Source organism: Thermobia domestica, chromosome 15, assembly GCF_964235325.1.
Source record: "Thermobia domestica chromosome 15, izTheDome1.hap1.1, whole genome shotgun sequence".
NCBI classification, from domain to species: Eukaryota; Metazoa; Arthropoda; class Insecta; order Zygentoma; family Lepismatidae; genus Thermobia; species Thermobia domestica.
Genome location: NC_137468.1, coordinates 130,407,625 through 130,430,944, shown reverse-complemented (window position 1 = coordinate 130,430,944; position 23,320 = coordinate 130,407,625). Strand labels below are relative to the sequence as shown.

Below are 23,320 nucleotides of genomic sequence, written 5' to 3'. Positions count from 1 at the left end.
GCGAGTGCAACGGATTTGTTTCCTTTAATGTTTCCTGAGTGTGAAGTCGCTAAAAATATGCAGTTACACAAAGACAAAATAGGTTATGTCATCACTTTTGGATTGGGTCCATATTTCCAACAGACGGTACTTCGTGAACTACAAAATTGTGAATTTTTTGCAGTATCGTTCGACGAAAGCCTAAACACTATCCCACAGAAAAATCAAATGGACTTAGTAGTTCGTTTCTGGCACAGTGACGAAAATAAAGTTTTAACACGTTATTTAACATCAGTATTCCTCGGACATACTACTGCCCAGGATTTGTTAAGTGCATTTATAAATACTTTCAAGGACAAGGGTCTCGATTTTTGTAAGTTACTTCAGGTTTCTCTTGATGGCCCCAACGTTAATTTGAAATTTCTGAGTGATTTGAAGGCCTGTCTGAGTGAAGAAAATGGTTAAGGTCCACAGCTTTTGGAAACAGGAATGTGCTCTTTACATATTGTTAATGGGGCTTTTAAGACTGCGCATACCAAAGCTGGTTGGAATGTGACAGAGTTTTTGAGAGCGTTGTACTATTTATTCAAGGACTTCCCTTCAAGAAGAGCAGATTTCATGGCAGCATCTGGAACAGCAGTTTTCCCTCTTAAATTTTGTTCTGTTAGGTGGGTGGAGAATTCTAAAGTTATCAACCGTGCCATACCTATGATTCCTGCCTTAAAAGCTTATGTTGATGCAGTGAAAACAAAACCTCCTGAAACATCAAACTTCTCTAAAGTAAAAGCCCACATCTCTGATGTACTGTTGCCTGCTAGATTAGGGTTCCTTCAGTCCGTATCTGTCGAGCTAGAATAATTCCTCACTAAATACCAGACAGACAGTCCATTACTACCGTTTCTATGGAATGATCTAAACACGTTGATTCGTAGTTTGTTAAGCCGCTTCGTGAAAGATAGATGATCTCTTAAAAGTAGCTAAAACTTTAAAAAAAAAACTAATCTCAATAGATGTTTTTGATAAGGACATCTTAAAAACATTTAATCTAGTTGATGTTGGATTTTCTGCGGTTACATCGCTTAAAGGAGTGAAGGATATTAATATATATTGAACTTAAGAAAGAATGCAGAAGATTCTTAGAAGAACTGTGTAAAAAACTTATGCTAAAATGTCCTTTAAAATACAGTGTAACAAGAGCCGCAAATTGCTTGTCTCCAGAAACTATGACCAACAAAACCCTTCGTCGTAAATCACGTATCACACTCGCCCTGGAGACATTTGTCGAGAAGGAGCAAATAACACCTGTAAATGCTGATATGGTGAATTTGGAACATTTAAAATTTTATTCAGACCAAAACACAGCTCGAAAACCGTCAAATTTCAGTTACAAAAATGACAGATTAGACGTTTTTCTACATGATCTGTTAAGTAAAGAAGGTGTCTCCAATGCGTTTAAAACATTCATGCATAAGATATGTGTATTTTTCCATAGCAACGCAGCAGTGGAAAGGAGTTTCTCCATTAACAAAGAGTGCATTGTTGAAAATCTCCAAGAGGAGTGCTTGATTGTCCAGAGAAGTGTGTTGGTTGCTGTGCGTGTTGCTGGTGACATACGTAATATGAATATCACAAAGAGTATGATCCAGTATGTGAGGAATGCATCAAGCAGAAGAAATGAATATCTGAAAGACCGCGGTAAAAAAGAAGACAGAGCAGCTCGAGAAAAGAAAGATATTAAGAAAATAAAAGAGTTGGAATTAAAGAAAAAAAGAATACTAACTGACGCCGAAGCAGAAGTAGACGCGTTGGAAGAACAGGCAAAAAAGTTAAAAAGGATGTTGAACTGTAGAAGTGAAATGTCAAAAACTGTTCACTGTGAAAGTTTTTTTCTATATTTGTTCATATAATATGGGTGGTTCCATAAAATTTTCAGTTTTTTAAACTTGCATGTTGCAATACATTTTTAAATAAAATATAACTGATGGCCAGTCCCCATCCAAGAAGAATGTGCAGTAACGTTTAACAATATGGACTATTTTGCGTTAAGAATTTGTATTATATATGATCATTTTCTTTTTACTTCTAAACTAATACTAGTTTGACAAAAATGGCGGGAAAATAGCTTACTCACCGCTAAGTCCTACCAGTACTTAGCATAAAATACCACAAGAGTACTTTAAAGGGGAACTTTACTCTTGTGGTATTTTATACCATAACTTAGCGGTGAGTAAGCTATTTTCCCGCCATTTTTGTCATTGTTTATCAACACTCACGTGCTACTACTATAATATTAGTTTATTTGAAGTAATGTTTTTGACGGAAATTTACTATTATACAGGGTGAACCTTAACTAAACCAATAAACTTTGGGAGGTGATTCTCGAGCCCGAAACAAGAAGAAAATTCCTCTAACTTTTCTCCACGGTACATAGTTTTGGAGCTACAAGGTGCCGAAAGTGTGGAAAAATGAACTTCCGAGTCCTATATTTCCAAACCCAACCAACGTAGAGAGTGCAGCTTAATATCTCTTTACGGAAGTTTTATCTGTTCTGAACATATGATTTCCTTTGTGAGATTTTAAGCAGCACTCTCTGCTTTGGATAATTTTGGAAATATAGGCATCGGAAGTTCATTTTTCCACATTTTCGGCACCTTTTACCTCGGAAACTATGCGTCCTAGAGAAGAGTTAAAGAGGATTTTTTTTTCTTGCTTGTTTGGGTGCTGAAAATCATTTCCCGAAGTTTGTCGGTTTAATTAAGGTTCATCCCTGTATAGTATTCCTACATTAGGATATTTAAAGCTACTGCACATTTTTCTCAACCGGCCTTCTGGTAGGGGATATTTTAATTAAACATTTTCTTGTGTAAAATGTTTTGAGAACCTACATTTCAGTCAGTTTTTTCTTTTCATCTTGTCACTTAAAGAAACTATCACTTGCCATATGCATTCTCTAATTATAACCAGTTTTTGTTAAGAACTGCATTAACTTATACGTGTTACAATAAATGTCACTCTACTGAATAGACCTGGAAAAAAGGAAAAATAAACCTTGAAAACCTTGATAAAACCTAGAATTTGAAAATGAACATTTAGTAGACACCCTGTAATGTTGGCAACTGAATCATTCTTAGTGGCATATTAGATTTATCTGATTCAGGTGATTCACACTGATTCGGTTGATTCGGTTAATGGAACACTTGAACCGTCACTTGATGATTCCATTAGTTCGTATTGTATTTTTATATTCAATTAAGATGTGTATTAGAAATAGAGTTGATTTTAAATTTTAAATAACAATGAACGATGACATCTTTGCTATTGTTGATGTCAACCGAAATACCGAAATTGATGGACAATTATTGTTAAAATTTTAAAATTAATGCAATAAAGAATATTATTAATAGTCTCTCGACTGCAGAATTCAAAGTGCCGTCATCTACATCTTAGAACAAGATCAAAATGTCACTCACAAAATAAAAAGAGAAATGTAACACAATGAGATCCTTTTGCTTCAGTCAGCATCAAGAATGATTATCTTGGCCAATTATATGCGTTTATTTAAATATTGAACTATTGCTCATTGTTTGAAGATTTTGAACTTATAATCTACACCAACCGTCATTTCTGTTTTTCACTGTAACACTGTTATCACTGAACTGATTTAAAAGCGGGGCAATAGTATACATGAGAACCCCCTGATCTGTGTTTCTTCTGTGTTCTATTACCACTTCTACATGAAATACCATAAATTTTCTATGTAGTGCAATAGTAAGAAGTATCCATGTGCACAAGACATGCGATATGCGTTAAATCCCCCCCCCCCGTCCCACACACACACACACACACACACACACACACACACACACACATAGTCATAGATAAAGTACAAGGGCACTACACATGCAGATATAAAGTACAGGTACTTTCTTTTTTATTTTCGTATCAGTCAATAAGTAAATAAAAGTCGCTTTGTTACCCCCTTTGTAAGTTCGTATATACTCATTGAATAATCCCTAAAAGTATGAGCGTCCTGCTCCTTCGGGAACTGATGCAGCTTCATGTATACTATATCCAAAACGGTTTTCACTAAAATCGTCTTCAAAACATTGTGAACACTTTTGTAACAAATCCACTCTCCAAGAGGAAACACTCTACCCGAAAGGATAACTCTCACAGGAGATAACATTTTCATGTATCGATATTTGACAACAATAGACAAGTTTATTTATTTGTAAAATAATTATAGAAAAGTGATATGAGTTAGATGTCACTAAAAGAAAAAAAAATAATTTTATTTATTCGAAGTGCAGTGTTCCTACATCTTCTGAAAAAAAACATATAAATTGCATTGTATTTCCTTTACTGTAATTTATCTTGCAGGTTTTCCTGTATGAGAAATTTTATAATTTTTCATATTTTTAATTAATAAATCTAATTTTTATAAAGTTAATTCTGTTGTTGAATACATGTTGAAGCACTTTGGTAATAATTGGGAAAGTAACTGTTACCAGCTGCGTTGTAATTCGACCATCATTGAGTTGTTCTACTTACGTGGTTTAAAACCCGTTGTCCCAAAGGAACTGCTAATTAACTTCAAGTATGTATATTGCATAATCAGTATGCGTCATGATTTTTTATGCTCATACTCTCCTGCTTATGTTGTTAGTTTAGATCTAACCGTATTGCTTGAACTCCTTCTTAGCTGTATGGTTAGCATACACGTTTTCGGCGCGGGAAGCTCGGTTTGATTCCTGGCGCAAACTCACGTGATTTAGATTTCGCGTTAACCTGTAGGTCTACGTCTTATATAGCCTTGATGCGGAAAGGAACACTAATCCCCAATTCAATCCAACTAACTAACTTTGTTGTTTGTAATGGTAGTGTTTTTTTTTTTTTTTTTTTTTTTTTAAGAAAAAGTGAAATTTTCCAGAATTATAATGTTGAGGATGATATTCTATATTTTGTTGGAGTTTCTGTACTTTTATTGAAACTCCAGTTTTATTTAAAAATATGTATTTTAAAAATATATGTAGAGAGGAACTGTAGAGGAATTGGAAGCGTGTATTTTATACAAGAACAAAAGTAATAATTGTGTTGTTATGAAGTTCATGAGAAAATAATTACAAAAATATTTGATGGGGGCTTTGAACTAATTTCTGTATGTCCTGATTAGTACCTTATCAAAATTATGATTAACAAGTGTGCTGTTTATCATCTTTATTATTATATTTAATATCACATTATTTTCATTCAGTAAAATGCAGAACCAATTATTAATATTTTGTATGAGCGAGAGAGATGCAAAATAAACCTATTGAGTTATGGCTTACATAGATGTGTACATACAATAAACAGCGTTTAATTGGTTTCATTTATTTTAAATTATATGAGACATTATGTACAGTTAAGAATTATTCTCTAGGTGTCATTAACATGGTTAGATGATACTTGAATTAATAAATGTATGATAGTCACACGTTGCTAACGATAGTCATGCAAATTTTGAATTGACAGAAAATCAGTTTTTGGTACCCTTCTTACGTAATTTGTGCTTCTCCTCGCAGTCATAATTGACAATGTAGCATATACCTACAAATAAGTGTCACAAAGCATTTTATAGACAATAAGGTAGTTTGCTGTTTGTTGTTTTTTTATGTTTCATACAGTTAATTTGGATTTTACAAGGTATTTTATATAATTCATTATTAATAATAAAAACTGAATTTTATATTTAAATAATGCTTAATTTGAAGTTAAATTGTATTTTATGTCTTTCGCAGCGAACCAAGAAACTATTGTAGAACTAATGGGTTTTGTCAAACGAGTTTTTCCACAAATGAAATCAAGTGCCAAGAGGAAAATTAGTACTCCTTTCGACACATGTGACATTATAGACGATACGGAATATACAGCAGGTAAGAAGGTAGATTTTCTGATAAAATGTAAACAGTTTGTGTTTATAGAAATTATGCGAGATATTTTAAAAAGAAAAAGAAAATTTCACGATTTTTGTTCATTCAAACTGTAAAGACAGAAACACATTCCGCACAGTAGTGGATACAGGAAAGTAAAAAGTTTACCCTATGGTTCGTTAAGTTTCATTAATTCATATGCGCATCCCTTGTAGCGCGGCAAACATCGGAGCGGTAATTCATGCATTGCGATACACTATTTATCTGATCCATAGACACCATATTCACGGCTTCCATAATTCGATTTCGTCAATCTTGAAGATTAACATCCATAAGTGCAATTATTATTCTTTCTTTCTTTAGTATAGTCTCATAGGTAAAAATCGCAGGGGGATAGTTCTGGAGACCTAGGAGGTCATAAAAACAATAAGCATGATATTGTTGTCCACCTCCTCCAATCCATCATCCTGGGATTGTAGCGTTCAGGAAACCTCAGGCTCCAATGGCAGTTTGGAGGAACACCAATTTGCATGAAAATGAAGTCATTCAGATATTCTTGAAGTTGGGGAAACAGCTAGTTTCGTAGCATATACAGGTATGATAATCTGGTCACAGTTTCCTCTGCAACACAAAATGTCTATAAACTTTGCTTGCAGAAACGGCACAAAACACAGTTAACTGTCAGCGGATTTCTCTCTTACCTCAAAGTTCTAACATTCTGGCGATTACTTATACCAGATAGGTGGAAAGTTGTATCATACGAAGAAAATGAGTCGTTCGGGAAACATTATCTTTCATATCCTTCGGAATTGCAGTACAAACTTCGTCCCTTTTTGCATGATCCTGAAAATGCAGTGTTCGTAGTAATTGTAACTTTAAAGTTTTCTACTTTGTGGTGGACACACACCGTGCTCGTGGGTTTTCTCGGGGTTCTCCCGTTTCCTCTCACATTCTTCATTCCACCATTTTCATTCATCTCTCATTATCACCGTCTCCTTTAGCCTCACCGGCATAACCGTGGGACGTAAAACTTACAGATTTCATTTCATTTTTTAAAGTTTTCTATGCAGACGCTACTTAAGAACACATCAGACTGTTGTTTTAGAAATGCTATTGAAAGTTCCATGTGTTCCATTGTCGTATTCTTCTAGGGCTCCGTTCGAACATACCTGATACACACACGATATTTTGTCTTTCGATGCGTGTGGGTCACCAGTGCTTTTACGCTTGCATATGCGTCTTTCTTCTACGAATTTTATATATGCCACTCATAAGTTTTCTTATCCAAGGCAGCTGTTTGCTAAACTGTGGGCGAAAAATCCTTACACTTAACCAGTGAACATACACGTGGCAAACTGCAATACACAGAGTGACTTTCTTTGTGGTGTTGTCGCTATTTTATTACATATGATGAAAGCGCTCGGTGGCGTGGTTTTAAGTTTTTGAACTTCCTCTATCCTCTTTTGTTTCTGCCTTCTGCTCTTTCTTTCCGAAACACAGGGTATGTAAACTAAACGTTATTGGACTAATTTAGAAACCGAACCAATTATGTATATACGTATATATAAAAAAGAAAGGTATGAGATTAATACTCAAACCAGTATTCAAGAAAAAAATAATTAAAGTAGAAAGATTTAATACAGAATTCATATAAATTATTTATTGTTTGACAGATCTTCGCGTTCCTTTTTTTGAATGAACCTGTGTGATTTTATTACTGAGAACCAAATATTTTAGGTGTGAGATGAAGTTTGATGATGACTTCGCGAACTATAAAGCGACTGATCATCTGAAATCCGTTTGTTAACCGTAACTACAACATGGTAGGATAAAGGCAAGGTGTAGTTGTTGCGGTATGTTATAACATGTATTCTTGTTTATATATATACTAGAAATAATGGTTCCATGTTATTTGTCGTTGCCTGAATAACAGAATAACAGTTGAAAATGTAATTTCACATCCATAACCCATCCAAACAAGATCAACTTCCTGCCGCAGTTACTCACTCTGAAGAATGTCAACCAACTGAAGGTTTTGTCGGATGAAGGACATGAATGATGATGCAATAGTCATCGTATCGAAGACAATAGTGGTCAATTAGTCAGTAATAGAAAGACATGTAGAAAAAAGTGAATTTTCGCGTCTTGGTCAAGCCCGTGTTGTTTCCAATGGGGAAAATTATCCTAAGCTGTCCGAATCTATTTGTGTGAATAGACTTGTCAGCATTTGATTCGTACCAAACCAGCTCAATACGAGTTACAGTATTACCGAGAAAATTGTGATACATCTGGGATATCAAAAACTATGTACGCAATGGATTCTCAAGATGTTCACGGAGGGACAAAGTTGGAGCGTTTGACGTGTTCCGTTGAACATTTGTCGTGCTGCCAGTTGGAGGTGGAGAATGGCTTTTTGTTGCGCACTGTTGCTGAAAATCAAACTCGTGCCATCATTTTGAGCAAAATTCAAAAACGCCCAGTATGTAGTGGAAACACCCTCATTACCACGCCCTAAGAAATTCAAATGACAAGCATCTTACGGAAAGTCATGGTTGCTGTGGCCCAACCATGTTTGCTTTCAAGGAACCAGGAGATAGCAATAACGCTAAACGTTACTGCGACTTTGACCCGTCTTCGCACAAACAAAAGACCTGGTTTATTGACTTACGGAGTAATTGTGGTGCGCAATGATGCCCGTTCCCATGTTGCTTGCAGCGTTAAAGATTTGTTCCGAACTTTCAATTAAAAATACTGCGTCATCATCGACACATCTGACTTTTCTTTTCTTTTCTTTTCTTTTTTTTTTCCACACACAATCTTCAGTACTCTAAAGAAAGCATTGATGGGTGAGAAGTTTCATTCAGATGACGAGGTAAAGGCCGCCGTCCGTCAGTGTTTCGAACGCCAACATTACAAATTTTATATAGACAGCATTCCAAATTTTATAATGAACAGTGCTGATATTGTACGAGGGGCATACTGAAAGTCGTGACCAACGGTTTTTCACAATCATAATCTTTATTTGTAAGTGCAACCAAGTATATCATCTCAATCTACAAACCTTTCTTTCACTTTTGCACATAGATTTTTTTTTCTCGTATTTTTCACATCGTTCTGTAAGTTTGAAAATACCCGTGCGATAGAATTCCGTTTCAGCTGCCGGTAGATACTGACGCACTGCTTGCCGAATATCCTCCAGTGTCTCTTAACGATGGTCTCGCATCTGTTCCTTTACAAAACCGAATAGATGGCAGTCAGATGTGATGTCGAGGCTGTAGGGAGGATGTGGAAGTGTTTCCCACTCAAATCTCGTAATCTGCTCCATAGTGGCATGTGCAGTATGCGAACGCGTATTATCCTGTTGAAGGATGATCTTTCCAGGACGTTTATCACGCAAGGCACGACGGAGCTTCAAAAGTGTCTGGGTGTAGCGGGCAGAATTTATGGTTTGTCCAGGTTCAAGAAAGTCAACCAGAATGTAACCCTGTGCATCCCTAAAGACGCTCCCCATAACTTTCCCTATTGATTGCACTGTCTTCGCTTTCTTCTTCGGTGGCGAATTCAAGTAATGCCATTCCATACTCTATCGTTTTTTGCAGGTTCGCCAGCTTTAATCTCCACTCACAATACTCGTCATCACCTTCATGTCGAAATCTCTGAAAAAGGGTTTGGGCAATGGCTAGTCTCTGACGTTTGTGCTCTTCGGTTAATAAACGTGCGACTCGACGGGCACGAACCTTCCAATAACCTAAGCTGTGAATCATTTCTTGCACCGCACTATGTCCAACACAAAGTTTTACAGCGATTTCATTCACAGTGATACTCCTATCTCCCCTAATCAGCTTATCAACCCTTGCCTTGTTGCGTTCTGTGGAGGCAGTTCGAGGGCGCCCGCTGCGAGGCTCATCTTCGATACTCGTGTTTCCATCCTTAAAATGTTTCACCCACCTCCTAACACTGCAGGCACCCATGCACACATCTCCATAGGCATGCTGCAGTTTGAATTTCAGAGGCAAATTGGTCCTCTTTAACCCTGTTGGGATGCTGGCTTTTTGGGCTATTTTTTAGACTTTCAGTCAAGCAGCTACTGCATCGTCACTATTTATCCTAGGATCATGGTTCATACCTCATTCTCTTCAGAATAGAGCTGGCTTTCAAATGGTACCACTTGCATGCTCATACCATATACCAGAAGCGGGAAAAAATGTCAAAGTGAAAATTTCGGAAGGAAAATTTTTTCCCTCGAACTTTGCCCCCCCCCTGGACCCCCTCTGTGTGAACGTAGCCATCTAAAATATCTGATAAATAATACTTGGTATAATGAATGTGTCTGCCAAATTTCAAGTTTCTATCTTGAATATTAAGGGCGGGAGAAATTTTATCAAGAATTCCCACAATGCCCCAAATTACCACAAAACACTATGATCTCAGGGAAAAAAATTCCTGAGACATCCCTAATTAATCTAGGGTCATGTGTCGCCCATATTCTCTTCAGCTTAGAACTGCCTTTCAGGCGGTACCATTCACGTGTCTCCATCATGTATATAAGGCGGGAAATTCGCGAAAAAAGGGATTTTTTGGTCTAATTTCCCTTTTTTCAACTTTTAGCCCCTCTGGACCCTCCCTGTTTTAACGCAGAAATCTGAAAAAAAATCTTTTAAATACTACTCGGTGGACTAAATGTTTGTGCACAATTTCAATCTTCTAGGTGCAAAAATAAGCCCGCCAAAAAGAAAAATTCAGAAAATACCCCATGTTTCTTTGAAAAAAAATCACTGAGACGTCCCTAATTACCCTAGAATAATAATTCGACCGTCATTCTCTTCAGAATGGAACTGCCTTTCATACGGTATGACTCACGTGTCTCCATCATGTATGTGAGGCGGGAAAATCGTGAAAAACGGGATTTTTTGGGTCTAAAATTCCGTTTTTTCAATTTTTCCCCCTCTGGACCCCCCCTGTTTTAATGCAGAGATCTGAAAAAGTCTGATAAATACTACTAGGTGGGCTGAATGTTTGTGCACAATTTCAATCTTCTAGGTGCAAAAGTAAGCCCGCCAAAAAAAAAAAAAAGACCATGTCCCATTTTTCCCTATATAGAAGTATATTATTCAAAAAATCCCTGAGATGTCCCTAATTACTCTAGGATAATGATTCGACCGTCATTCTCTTCAGAATGGAACTGCCTTTCAGACGGTATGACTCAACGTGTCCCCATCATGTATGTGAGGCGGGAAAATCCTGAAAAACGGGATTTTGGGGGTAAAAATATCCCTTTTTTCTCCCCTTTGCCCCTCTGGTTCCCCCCCTGTTTCAACTCACAAATCTGAAAAAAAAATCTGGTAAATACTACTCGGTGGACTGAATGTTTGTGCAAAATTTCAATCTTTTACGTGAAAAAATAAGCCCGCCAAAAAATAATGAACATAGGCTTCATAAGGGAAAATTTATATTTCAAAATTATGACGTCATCACCTCCTATGTCTGGACGCAGGACGGTTTGAAACCATACGTAATGTCTTCTACAATGTCTCTGGAATTAAAAAAAAACGGACGAAAAAGGTCAAATAGAAGAAAAATAACGCAATGTACCATGAAAAACGCGCATGGTACAAAATGTACCAAAAGATCCCCAAAGGGTTAACAAAGAATTCAATCATAGCACACTATCGAAACGAAACTTCGCTGCCCACCATTTTGGAAATCTTGCCTGAGATCACGTGGTAGCAACAAACAGCGTTAACGTCTGAAAAGAAAGAAAGAAAGATTTGTAGATTGAGATGATATACATGGTTTCACTAACAACTAAAGTTTATGGATGGGAAAACATGCTGCTCACGACTTTCAGTATGCCCCTCGTATTAGTGTGCTACTTGAAGTATGTTATTGGCAAGTTGTTAATGCACTATCAGCAAAAATAAATGAGCACTGTAGAGTAGGTTCACTTTTATATTTTCTTGGCTCTTTGTGCTATGAGGAAGTTTCACTATACGAGAAAAGAATGGCAAAGAAAAGTGGAATACAAACATATTGCATTGAAGTTCATGATGTGTTTTGAGAGTGCAGTTGTATTCCTAGTTACAATAGTTGATGGTTTGAGGATGTGAGGAAATTGACCTAACAGGAATTTTTATGCGTGAAACGATTTCTTCCAATCCTTCCGTGTAAAATGCTACGTTAGAGATTTCAATAATTTTAAAAGAGGTACATTATTCATCAGTACATCTATAAATAAACTTTCATACAAGGCGGTAAGGTGAACTTAACATCGGGTTATTATTTTTTTAAATTTACCCACAATGATAAAATAATAATAACATAAATTTCAAAATATCATAATAATAAACTGGCAACATTGAGTAAAAAAAGTTCGTTTAGATCAAGTGCTTCAGAAATATAAAATCGTGTAGTTATCACGGTGTTGCTATTGTATAAAGGAACTAAAGCTGTGCCGTAAATAGTAGAGATTATATTAATCAATTAACCATTATTATATAAGTAGAATTACCCGCTATATACATAAAATAGAGTTCTGTATTTAAATGTAAACAATCTAAGCTCGGTGCGTAAGTGTTGCCAACCTACGTTATCCTTCTGAGCACTTTCGAGATATTGAAGTTTCGATATGAGTTGTGGTGAGTATTAGAAACTTGTCTCTCGGCAATAAGCAGTGAAATTCAATATGGAACATAGTTTGACTATCGGAATATTAAATATGTTCGCTTAAATGAAACGGATGTTGAGTTTGACTATCGGAATATTAAATATGTCCGCTTAAATGAAACGGATGTTGAGTACTTTTAGAATGAAAAATAGTTATGGTTTTATCAAAAATGTCAAAAGAAAAGACGTTTTGGTATACATAGTGATACACCTGCGTCAGAGTCTCCATATCTTTATAAATTATTCACTGCTTTAAAGTTTGAAACGGAAACCAGGAAATTATTGATAAGTAATTACGAAAGGAAAATGAAGTTAGTAAAATCATTAAATCTTACACACGAAAAACTAGATAAGACTTATCAGTCGATAATAAATGGCAGATTTTCCTGAGAATAAGTAGGAGGTTCTGGAAGTTAGTTGAAAACATGCTGAGGAAACTTTCGAACATAAAATGTGATGTACAGGGATGCGACAAATAAGTTAACTATATATTTGGCATAGTACAGATCAATTAAAATAGGCATAGAAAAATCTTACCTTGATTCTGTTACATGTTATTGAATTTAACACATGGTGGATTGATTTAAATCGGTCATTTAAATCACTTGATTTTTTAAATAAAAATTGTTGATTTAAATCAAATTCCGAAATAAATTAAATTAAAGTGAAAATAATAAAATCCCGTTTCTGTTCTGTTATTTCGATTATGGTTGATGATAATCATAATACAATGAGACCCAAATGTATGTATGTACAGCACAGTATGAAAAGGAATGTTTCATGCAGAGGATGATTAGGGAAAATCTCGTTTTGAACGGATAATGGGGCATTCTTGCTTTTTCCTCTTCGTAACACATGGTTTATAAATCGTTAACTATTCTATCGGGAAAATCACCATCGACTTTAAGACGAAAATTCTTTTGTGTGCGCATCTGTTTGTTTGTTACCAGATAACAGGGGCGTATTTAGAGGGGTCCGATCCCCTCTCCAAAACTAATTTTTTCTCTAGATTTTATAACTTTAGGCGAAATTTATGCATTTTTATGTATTTCGTGCCGCAAGCTAGTTCCGACTTTTTAAAAATATGCCCCTACCAAATATCAGTAACCTTTGTGAAAAACAAAGTGTCAATTTGATAAACGTTGCTGTACTTTTTCCTTAATGCTTAAGAAACATTGTTTAGGATTGAAATAGGTTAACGATTGGGGATTAATTCAAAATTCAACCCCAATACTTTCACTTAAATGACGTAATTAACAATTAATATTAATTCCTGATGTTTTTTCTTCAGTACGCGACTTATATTATACAAGGAGAACGATTTGTCAAAAGAATCGATTTAAATTTAAAAAATCAACAAAACTTATTTTTTTAAAAAAAAAATCATGATTTTTCGCACCCTGATGTAATAGGTGTTAAAATTCAGGACAAAGCAAGAGACACGTATTCTTTGTTTTGTCAAAAAAATCTTCGCCCCGAGATAAAAGCCGTCAAAGATGGTGCCTCCGGCGCCATTTCTCACTTGCATATTTCAGCAAAATAGTAAAATGCTTTATCCCTGAAAAAATTCAAGATGTTTTGTTGCTATTTCTATTATTGTTATTGCTTGAAAGAAGATGATTAACTAGTTAAAATGATACCCTCCGTTTGGAAATATATTCAAGTTCTCGTGCCGTGATACCCTCCGTTTGGAAATATATTCAAGTTCTCGTGCCGTAGCTTTCTAATTTTTAAAACTCAAAAATCAGTATTATTTGTTTCAAAAATGCCAATTCCACAAATTTTGATTTTGTGAGTGTTGATCAGTAACCATGCAGTGCTAAATGCCCTGAAAAGATGAACTTCAACTGTTGAGTTCAACAGGATTTACGATCAGTTGAAAATGTTACTATACATTAAATCAGTTTCTTTTATCACATTCTCACATATTGGTCTCATGAAATGAAAGTCTAGTTTTATGTGACATAGCATTTTAATTCTGCATAAAGATAAATAAGACACCTGTTAAAGATATTAAAGCCCCCAAAATAAATGTGAAGTTCAAAAACATAAGTTTCAACGAATACCACTTCTGTGCACTCTGCTTAGAACTGAAATTGGCAATTTAATGTAGTAAACATATATTCAACTGCTTCAGTATCTTCCTTTGATAGTGATATATTCTACACGCAGTATTGGGTTAGATACTAATTTTTTGTACCTTGGTACAGGTACTGATCAAAGTACCTAGGGTACTTTCCTAGGTAGAAGTTGCTAGCCAAGAATTCTCATATATAAATGAACAGTCGTCTGTCAAATGAGGTTAGAATATGATATTATTTATAGTAATAGACCATGGGAAGGGGGAATTTATTGTACATTACATAAGGACAGTTGAGTTTTGTAGATTAAGAGTACATATCCATTTTGGCGCTTGGTGAACATATTTGTATTTTCTGATTCATTTCTCAAACGTCTTTCGCTATATAAAATATTTTCTTTGGAAAATGTGTGTTTAAGTTTGTAACAAACCTTATCAAAAAAAAAAAAAAAAAAAAAAAAAAAAAAAAAAAAATATTGAAAATCAACCAGAAAACACAAATATGCTCACTAACCGAGCAAAATTTATCCATTTTCTTTTGCACCAATTGTTTCTCGCATTTATATTTGAAATTTCCGTATTTTTCTTTGATTTTGTACTGCTGCTATGTATTAATTTCACAACAACAATTACACTAGTCAACACATTTTAACTTTTTTTCTGCCACATGAGAGAAAACACCAATGTAAATTGCGTTTATTGTAGTCATTGTCAAATAATAAAAAATAGATCACTTCTTGAATAGTGGCCTAGTACAAATAATTTGTGTTTACTGTTCGCTGTCAATGTTGTACTTAAGATTTCAAGCGCACGGGAAATCCTGGAATAGAATTTCTGTTAAGGAAATATATTGAGCTTACGAGAAAATTGTGTAGTCTGTGATCATGTGGACTTTCCTTCGATATTCTTAGTCATTTCTGGACTATTTGGTAAGTACTCTGCAAAAATTGTATTCATTAAATGCTAGTATTTCAGTTGCATGTGTTAACTAATAACACTAGTCAACAAGGTTTTTGCCACATGAAAGAAGAATGCTGATCTTTAAGGAACTTTGGCCGCTGAATTCGAATCTGCAATCCGTTTTTCTCTATCACGCACAGTTTTCCCGTGACAGAGGGATTTTCGGGAAATTTCCCCCAAAATTTCCCTTTTTCTTCATTTTTGTACCTCTAGCTCGGGTACCCTTAGGCTTATTAACATACAAATTATATTCTAGGTTAGCTTGATTTATACTTAGTAAACCCTGTAAGTTTCATCTGAGTCGCATCATTCTTCATTGAGAAATAAATATATTTCTATAAATATATGCTATGTGTACTGTCCATTATACCATATACAATAGGTGCAGAAAAATCACATGTAACTTCCACGGGAATTACAATATAAGCAAGGTTTATACTTCATTGGATTTGTAATGAAACATACTTTACAATGATGTATCCATACACCATGTCCGCCATTTTTATGAGGGAAATTCTAGATTCTAGGTAATTCCCTAAAAAAGTAGATTTCTTGTCTCATGTCACTGTTCATATAGTGATACAGAAGCGGGAATTGCGCCAGAATATAGATTTATATCAATTCAATAAATCAATAGCTCACTAGTAAACAAGGTTTTTGCCACATGAAAGAAAATATCTGATCCTAAAGGAACTTTGGTCGCTGAATTCGAAAGTGCAATCCGTTTTTCTCCATCATCCACAATTTTTTGCGTGACAAGGGGAGGGGGCTGAGAAATTCCTTCAAAATACCTTTTTTCCAAATTTTCGTACCACTGGCCCTTGAAATATAAATACAAAAATGACACCATGTAAAACTTTGATTTATACTTAAGAAACCTCGCAAGTTTCAGAACAATCGCATTATTATTTCTAGGGAAATAAATATAGCTGCATGTATGTTGTTTGTGCTACTTATTTTAAGACGTGATGTTGCGTTCTTTGCACCTAAAGAAAAAAAAAACAATTTCATTTACCCGTACTGGCAAAAATACGAAAAATGAGAGTATACGACATGGAGTAAGAGGTCTGTGGTTTTCTACCACCTGGCATGTGATTGCATTGATACAGCTGTACAACAACACGTGTTTAGCTGATGCAATAAAGCTGCGCAAAATCGGACTCTACTGTTGTATAACTGCATGCATATTGTAGGTTTAGTTTTAATTTGGATTTACCTGTGACAAGTGGTCGTAAGTGCGTGTGTGTGTTTGTTTTCTTTCTCCGCTATGAAGAGATCGCGGCGTGCATGTATAAACTCACCGAACACTTTCTGTTACGTGTGTGGAAAATATACTGTGAAAAGTCAGCGCCGTGCATTAACAGAAACGTTAAAACAAGCTTATTATAGCTATTTTAGGTGTCATGTGGGTGATCAAGACAAAGTGTGGGCTCCCCATGTGTGCTGTGTAACATGCTATTCTACTCTTATTAAGTGGAAAAGTGGCGATAAAACTCGAGCTATGCCTTTTGCGGTGCCAATGGTCTGGCGAGAACCAACCAGTCATGCTGAAGACTGTTATTTCTGTCTAACAAAAATTTGGGGTCATTCTAAACGAACATAATCTAATATTGAGTACCCAAATGTTCCATCCGATCTAAAACCCATACCACATGGACCTTAACTCCCAATCCCTGATCCATACGCACAGTCAGAAGAATCTTCTCTAGCAGAAGAGCAAGTAGATGAGTTGCTCGAACCATCAACTTCCTTTGATCCAAACTATAGTCCAACCAAAAACACACCTCTTCTTGTTAACCAGTCCAGACTGAATGACTTAGTGAGGGATCTAAATCTGAGTAAGCAACAAGCTGAGTTGCTCGGATCGAGACTTCAAGAATGGAATTTACTGGCTCCTACCACCAGAATTTCAATTTTCAGAAACCGACATGAACAATTTTCAGGTTACTATATAATGCAAAATTCCCTCTGTGCATGTACAAATATAGATGGTTTAATGGATGCACTAGGTTTCCAACACATCCCTGAAGAATGGAGGTTGTTTATCGACTCCTCTAAAACAAGCCTTAAGGCTGTTTTGCTACATATTGGGAACACTAAACTATCAATTCCAATGGCATATTCCGTAGAGATGAAGGAAACTTATGAAAGTTTGTCTGTGTTGTTAGCTGTGATACATTATAACAAGTACTGTTGGCAAATTTGTGGTGATTTAAAGGTCATTGCTATATTACTAGGGCTTCAGGGAGGATTTACAAAATACTGTTGTTTTCTTTGCTTGTGGGACAGTAGGGCAACTGAATCACACTACATTCAAAAAGAATGGTCCGCAAGAGAAACATATATGCCAGGGAAACACAATGTTAAGTATTCTCCCTTAGTTAATTCAGAAAAAATTCTGCTTCCGCCTTTATATAACATTAGGCTTAATGAAAAACTTTGTTAAGGCCATGGACAAGAATGGAGAAGATTTTGCGTACCTTAGAAGTCAGTTTCCAAAACTTAGTGACGCGAAAGTAAAAGAGGGGATATTCGTCGGGCCCCAAATTCGGAAACTATTAAAGGGCAACATCTTTGAGACAAAGTTAAATAATGATGAACTATCCGCCTGGAGAGTTTTCAGTAAAGTGGTGTATGGATTTTTGGGAAATCAGAAGGCAGAAAATTACCGTCAATTGGTTCAAGAGCTTTTGGATAGCTATCAAAGGTTAGGATGTAGAATGTCCCTGAAAATTCACTTTCTTCATTCCCACTTGGAATTTTCCCCCGAGAATTTACGAGCTGTAAGTGACGAACAAGGGGAACGATTCCATCAGGACATTCAAAAAATGGAGCAACGTTATCAAGGTAAATGGGATCCTCATATGATGGGCGACTACTGCTGGTTTTTAGTTAGAGAAAGTGACTGGCACTACAAAAGGAAGAATTAATTGTAAGTACAAATGTTTTATTTTCATACTTTGTAAAGCAGTTGTGCATTTGATCCATTGTGAGTTATTGGTATTTGTTTTTGTAGGTCAATATTAATTTTTTGTTTACTATCTTGAATAACGTTTAAAAGGCGTGGAAACTGAGAATTTTGTTGTATACTTTTGGAGTTAAAAATCAGTTTTTCAATAGGATTAATCTGGCGCAATTCCCGTTTCTGTATCGCTATATGAACAGTGACATGAGACAAAAAATCTACTTTTTTAGGGAATTTCCTAGGATCTAGAATTTCCCTCTTATAAAAATGGCGGACATGGTGTATGGATACATCATTGTAAAGTATGTTTCATTACAAATCCAATGAAGTATAAACCTTGCTTATATTGTAATTCCCGTGGAAGTTACATGTGATTTTTCTGCAAGTATTGTAAATGGTAAAATGGACAGTACACATAGCATATATTTATAGAAATATATTTATTTCTCAATGAAGAATGATGCGACTCAGATGAAACTTACAGGGTTTACTAAGTATAAATCAAGTTAACCTAGAATATAATTTGTATGTTAATAAGCCTAAGGGTACCCGAGCTAGAGGTACAAAAATGAAGAAAAAGGGAAATTTTGGGGGAAATTTCCCGAAAATCCCTCTGTCACGGGAAAACTGTGCGTGATAGAGAAAAACGGATTGCAGATTCGAATTCAGCGGCCAAAGTTCCTTAAAGATCAGCATTCTTCTTTCATGTGGCAAAAACCTTGTTGACTAGTGTTATTAGTTAACACATGCAACTGAAATACTAGCATTTAATGAATACAATTTTTGCAGAGTACTTACCAAATAGTCCAGAAATGACTAAGAATATCGAAGGAAAGTCCACATGATCACAGACTACACAATTTTCTCGTAAGCTCAATATATTTCCTTAACAGAAATTCTATTCCAGGATTTCCCGTGCGCTTGAAATCTTAAGTACAACATTGACAGCGAACAGTAAACACAAATTATTTGTACTAGGCCACTATTCAAGAAGTGATCTATTTTTTATTATTTGACAATGACTACAATAAACGCAATTTACATTAATAAAAAGTGAGCAGTTTTTTTTTCCGTGGTTCAAAAACACAAACACTTAACCCTGTTGTCCCCCACTGCAGCTTTTACTAATACACTGCGAGGCTAAATGAAGCAGTTTGAGTTTCACCAGTAGCAAAATTTCAGATTTTTCATTTCTTTTCCTTAGCGTAACTTGATTTAAAAGTAATAAAGTTTCAAACATATTGTCAGTTAGAGAGTTTCTTCTCGCAGTCAAAATTTGTCCTCCGGTGCTGAAGAGCCGCTCGACTGGGGCAGATGAGGGCAAAATCTTAAACTATATATAAAACTACATGAGCTGACATAAATTAAAGGGGTACTTCCGGTTGATGTGGAAAGTTGAAATTTGGCATGATTGTAGCTTTTAGAGACTAACCGACAGAAAAAATGCCAAAAGTGAATATTTTTAATTTTAGAGGGTCCAAAGGAGAGATGAAGAAATTCCCCATGTTATTTTATTTTATTTTATTTATTTATTTATTTATTTATTTATTTTTTTTTTTGACATATAATCTCATATTTTAGGTACTTGGTACTTTTTGTTAGCGTTAACTAAGTAAATCGCTAAAAATAAAAATCTCCAACCGTAGAGTGGTTTTATGGGAAACTAGAAAATCTTTCCCATGTTATTTATATGGGACGTCTTCTACACCCCAAAATGTTTAGGCACTTCCGGCAGGATTAGAATCATGAAATTTCGCATGATTGTAGCCTTCCGGGACTAACCTACAGGAAAATTCTTAAAAGTGAATATTTTTAGTTTTTAAGGGGTCTAAAGGGGGGATGAAGAAATTCCCATGTTATTTAAAAGGGGCGTTTTCTTGGGATATAAAATCGTATCTTTTATATAGTTGAAATAGGAAAAAGAACTTGAAATTTGGTAGAATTGTGGATTTAAGAGGTGCGAGGCCGTAGGCCGAGCAAACGTGAGGGTCAAGGAGCGAAGCCCCCAGCTGTGCCAAATTCAGGAAATGTAATTAAAGAGCAAATGCGCAAAATTCACTCTTGATGCAAAGGCTGATGCCCAAGAGATGCGAGGCCGTAGACCGAGCAAACGCGGGGGCCTGGGGGCGGAGCCACCAGCTAGCCAAAGACTAGTTTTATTATATTTCAAAAAGGTCTGTTTCCTAACTGAAAACGAATGCAATGCTGACAGATCTTTTCTTTTGTCCTCCAAATAGGACCGTACTTGCATTTTGGCTGTATTACCTGCCGATGAAAGCGTGTCGGAGAAAGGCTTTTGATTCAGAAAATCAAAAAAGTCATCAGAACCGCAGTCAGAAGGCTCTGATATTGCTCCTAAATCACTGGTTTTAAGTCCTGACAACTTTGCAGCTTCGCTAAACAATAACTGCTTGCACATGTTGAGCTTCTCGAGATCAGATTCGATCCATTTTAGTTTGAATTTCGGGATAGTACAAGTTGCGAGAACGTACGCCTTGCTCGAGGAAGAACTTTTGTCAATCACTGACGAGAAGCGACTCTCCAAGCCACCCAAGATAGAGCTTACAAGAGGAGAACAGAATTCCAAATGTGTGAAGGATTGAAGCTTCGATTTCACTTAATACACTAGATGTAAAAAAAATCCCAAATAACAGTTGTCGCCCTGCAGTTTGTTCCGCCCTGACTCCAAAGGATTCATAACCGTGATATATTCGCTCAAAAAATCAATGTCAGATGTTTTGAGTTCCATCGCTCGCATAGGTCTCCTAGATAACTTTTGATCGTAACAATCTTTGTGATCGAGTCGAATGAAGAATTTCATTTTGTTGGACAGGGACTGGATTATGTCCTCGGAAACATCTTTGCTTTCTGTCTTCTTGTCGCTCGATATTTGAAGCACAGAAACTGAGTGGTTTGAAGCCACGCGATCGTGAGCAAAAGAAAGCAGTGATGCTAGTTTTTAGTAAATATGACCAACCGAACCAGGTGAAATTACATCAAGTCTCAACTTATTTGTGCTTTTGATTTGATACTATCTCAAACTGAAACCAAGAATAACATGAGCTAACAAATAATGATATAGCTGAACTTTGATCATTGGTGAAGCAGGTAACAAATTATGATTAACTGAAAATCAGTGTGTGCGAGATGGATCAAAAAATTTCTTTCAAAGAAACAAGAGAATTTGCAATATTTGTTTTGTATGCGACCTACCTAAAATGTACCTAAAATTGGGTACTAGGTATAAGAAAATCGTACCTAGGTACAGATACTAGGTACTAAATACTAAGTGTACCTAGGTACGGGTCTTAGGTACGCATTTTGTACCTAGATACTTCCCAGCACTGCCTAAACATATCACGTTTTCCTCCAATTATTGTATTTTGTTTTTATTTTTGTACTTTATTTGATGATGTAAGCATGTCATTGTTATGTATAAAATTTATATAAACTTGTAAATGGAGAATTTTCCTCTGTAGATATTAAATAAATAAATAAAATAATAATAACAACATTAATAATAGCACTAATACTAAGCCATTGTTAGAGGTACGTTCTGTTGAATTCGCTTTTACCACATAAAACGCTTCATATATTAATTTGCATCAGAATCGCTGGTCACATAGTCAACATAACACAAAAACGCAGTTCACAATAAGTAATAATGGTTGAAATCGAGGGGTTTTACAAATGAGATTCATAATTTCTAAAAATACATCAGTTGCAGCCGAATGGTTAGCACGCGTGGTCACAAGTTGAATTTCCAGTTAGATACATATTTTTTATGTTGATTCATAGTTGTGAGGTAATTGGAAAGTTATTTCCTTTAGGAGGTAACGAGGAATAACTTAGAAGAAAGTGATATTCTGACTATATTTCATGATCTGGCTGATTAAAACTGTCATGGACATAAAATGTTAGTAGTTTCTTCTTCTTCTTCTTCTTATTATTATTATTATTATTATTATTATTATTATTATTATTATTATTATTATTATTATTATTATTATTATTATTATTATTATTATTATTATTATTTTAGATACGTCAGAAGCATTGGATTCCTCTAGATATGAGCTTTGTTCGAGTTTAAAGCAGGAAAATGACAGAAGCGAATCTTCTGAAAATGGGAAGGTATTACAACCACCGTCTACTCGGACGGAAGTTACCTTTGATTTTCATCGTCTTAATGTTCTACTGTTACGTGCTGTAATGAAAGAAAGCACTCTTGTGGGTAGAAAAGTTGCTACGGCTACGATGACCGAAGCGAGAATACAGGCAACCTTTGGTAAGTGAAATTCTCTTTATATACTGTTACTGTGTAATGAAGCAAAAATAAGACTATAGCAAGTAAAGGTATTACCATATGATCACAAAATTGTGCGAATTATTGTCAATCGACTAAAGAGAAGTCGAGAATAGTCAGTAGATAGATTTTTGGATTATATATTCGATGCAGAGCACGCGGGTGTGATTTTTCATTAGATTTTATCTCATGAAATTATAATATTAATGTAGGAAAGTGATCTTCGTTCAGCTTTCTACATATTCACCTTTTCTCTCGACGCACAATTTTGCTTGTTAGTGCAGCATTTGGAGGCTATTGGAAGGGTCATCATCTTGGATGTCATTCAGTTCCCTCGTTACAGCGTATTGATGCCTTCCACGTTCTCAAAAATCTTGCCCTTATTTTAGTTTCGGGAACAAATATATAATTGGAGCCAAATCTGGCGAGTATGGTGAAAGGTTTATGATAGTAAC

At 35.5% G+C, this 23,320-nt stretch overlaps 1 protein-coding gene across 6 annotated transcripts in view; it reads left to right on the top strand.

Annotated features, from left to right (window-relative positions):
* The window catches only part of Vps13D (vacuolar protein sorting 13D), a 571,041-nt gene that overhangs the window by 197,213 nt on the left and 350,508 nt on the right, over positions 1–23,320 (top strand). For all 6 annotated transcript variants that reach the window (XM_081740126.1, XM_081740128.1, XM_081740131.1 and 3 more), the window contains exons 18-19: positions 5,760–5,894; positions 22,602–22,847. In XM_081740126.1, the coding sequence (XP_081596252.1) occupies positions 5,760–5,894; positions 22,602–22,847 (381 nt within the window). The remainder of the gene's footprint in view (positions 1–5,759; positions 5,895–22,601; positions 22,848–23,320) is intronic.